The 2,814-nt window shown below is 46.7% G+C and overlaps 1 protein-coding gene across 1 annotated transcript; it reads right to left on the minus strand.

Annotated features, from left to right (window-relative positions):
• Window positions 1–330: 330 nt before the first annotated feature.
• LOC110323559 (olfactory receptor 2D2-like) lies at window positions 331–1,308 on the minus strand. Its single transcript, XM_021200842.1, has one exon. It carries the CDS (start codon window positions 1,300–1,302, stop codon window positions 331–333), a length of 972 nt encoding a protein of 323 aa, XP_021056501.1. The 5' UTR covers window positions 1,303–1,308.
• Between the last annotated feature and the right edge of the window lie 1,506 nt (window positions 1,309–2,814).

Below are 2,814 nucleotides of genomic sequence, written 5' to 3' on the forward strand. Positions count from 1 at the left end.
GGTTTGATCCACTACTCCTTTCCTTCCATGATCAAATGTACTACTGTATACAGGACACCTCTTTCAGGATAGATCTGAGACTGACTATATGAGTAAACTTGCAATAACTTGCTAGTAAATGTGAGCAACAAGTGAGCCTTTGCACTTACAATCTCGAAGATTATTGTGGTGTTTTCTATAGAACTGTAGTTCATCAAGGTAGTACTCTCAGTCAGACTGAGACGAATGTTGGATCAAATGCACAACATTGCTCACATACAACAAGGACCCTGTCAGTCTTAAACACAGAACATTTTATGCAATGTTCATCTAAGGCTACAATATCCTAGTTCATGAGTCTACCGGACCATGTCCCATCACCTTGAGAAATGCCCTCTTGATGTCCTTGTTTCTCAGACTGTAGACCACAGGGTTGAGCAAGGCTGTGAAGACATTGTAAAAGAGTGAGACCTGCTTGTCTCGCTCAGAGGAATAGCTCGAGTTGGGCCTAAGGTAGATGTAGCTGGCTGGGACGTAGAAGAGTGTGACCACAGTCAGGTGGGAGGCACAGGTAGAGAAAGCCTTGCAGCGGCCCTGGGTGGACTTGATCTTCAGAATTGCCATGACAATATGAATGTAGGAGGCCACAATGAGGGAAGTTGGAATAATAACCAAAATGACACTCAAGACAGAATCCACCATCTCAATGGTGTGGGTATCCATGCAAGCCAGGCTACGTACTGAAGGACCTTCACAGAAGTAGTGGTTGACCCTATTGGGCCCACAATATGGTAGACTCATGGTAAAGAAAGTATGCAATAAAGATGAAAAGAAACCACAGATCCAAGTCCCTCCTGCCAACTGGATGCACAGGCCCCAGTTGAGGATGACAGTATAGCGCAGTGGATAGCAAATGGCCACATACCGGTCATAAGCCATGACAACAAAGAAGGTGCACTCAGTTCCACCCAGGCCACCGAACACAAACATCTGCAGCCAGCAGCCAGCAAAGGAGATGGTCTGAGAGTGAGCAAGAAGATGCACCAACATCTGGGGCACAGTGGTAGTGACAAAGCTCATATCCAACAGGGAGAGGGTACAGAGGAAGAAGTACATGGGTGTGTGTAGCTGTATGTCCAGGCAGACCAGCATGATGATGAGCCCGTTGCCCAGGACTGAGCTCAGGTAGATGAGAAGGAAGACAATGAAGAGGATGCTGTTGGTCGTGGGGACACTGGAGAAGCCAATCAGGATGAACTCAGAAACCCAACTTTGGTTGTGTCTTGGAAACATCCACATGGTGGAGGCTGTAAGAGAATCCATTATTCTATGTGTTACCAGACACGTGCCTGTGATAGAGACAGAAAGGGAGATACAAGCTGAGGAGAGGCTCAAAGGTGACGCACTGATGCTATTCCAGGCTACCAGACAGCTCAAAGCTATGTCTAACTCTAGATCCAGGGGATATGACTCCTCCTCGCTTCCACAGGCCAGACACACACACACACACACACACACACACACACACACACACACACACGTGTGTGTGTGTGCATTAACACTTTTAATGTAAATAAAGACTCGATGTGGGCTCTGAGCTCAGTGCTCAGATCCTGACCACTCCTCTCAAGTTACTGAGCTTCCCTGTCCCTAGGTCTCTTCACCTATGAAATGAGGCTGAGGACCTTCGTGGCTCTGGATCATGCTGAATATCTAACGCGTCTCTCATAACTCCTGGAAACACCACACAATAGATGACAGGTCCCATGCTCTCTCACGCTCTGGATCCATCTGTGGGAAGGCAGAGGCAGAGGATGCCACAGCAAGAGTGGCAGGGACACTGAAATGATGGGTTCAGCTGAGAAACCCTGCCTCGGTGAATGAGGTGAGAGCAATTGAGGAAGAATCCTATGTCAGACTCCAAACACGCACACACACACACACATGCACGCACTCAGACAGGCATGCACTCACACACAACAAACACACATGCATGGACACACAAACATCCACACACAAAGATACCCACACAGGCACAAGGACAAACACTGGGCCTTGCAGAGAAAGTAAACAAACAGATGAAACGGACAGAACCAATGTAAGTCAGACACAGGCTCACACACTTACAGTCATGTGAGTAATGACAGATGTTCTTTTGCACAATTCACTGGAGAAAATGTAGCCTTCCCAGGGACTGCTGATGGATCTGCTGGTATTCAAGCAGAAAAAATCATCTTTACACATTTACTTTCATGTTCCCCTGCCATTGAAAACAAAAATCAATTCTGTGTGCACTATATACTTAAGTGGTAAATCTGAAACTATTAAATTTTTAGAATAAATGTGATAAATATACTTAGCACTTTAGATTAAGCCAAGGTAAAATTGCTTTTAAAGACCACTTTCTTCGAAGGGAAAATCCATGGTAAACCAGAAAAATCAAAAGAAGTACTCAAAATTGTGGGGCAATGGGCTATGCAGAGACAGCCTGGCCTCCAGTCCAGCTGAAGTCTTCAACCCCAGTGGGACCTGGTGGGTGGTAATTTCCACCTACATGGGATGGAAGGTATTCGATCATGTCTCCTGGACCCCTGGCTTCTGTCAAAGTTACCACCCCCACAGGAGAGGCATGTGGCTATGTAGACAATGTCCCAAGCTTCTGGCATTCTGGCTAGACTCCTCCCCACAGTTACCTAGCAACAGCAAGATAGCCCAGCCCACTATAAGATGGCCTGCTTGGCCCCTCCTTACTTACTCTCTAGCCCTCCTTCTCTTTCTTTTCCTTCCTCTCTCTCTCTCTCTCTCTCTCTCTCTCTCTCTCTCTCTCTCTCTCTC

This window comes from Mus pahari, chromosome 6 (genome assembly GCF_900095145.1).
Source record: "Mus pahari chromosome 6, PAHARI_EIJ_v1.1, whole genome shotgun sequence".
Classification (NCBI taxonomy): domain Eukaryota; kingdom Metazoa; phylum Chordata; class Mammalia; order Rodentia; family Muridae; genus Mus; species Mus pahari.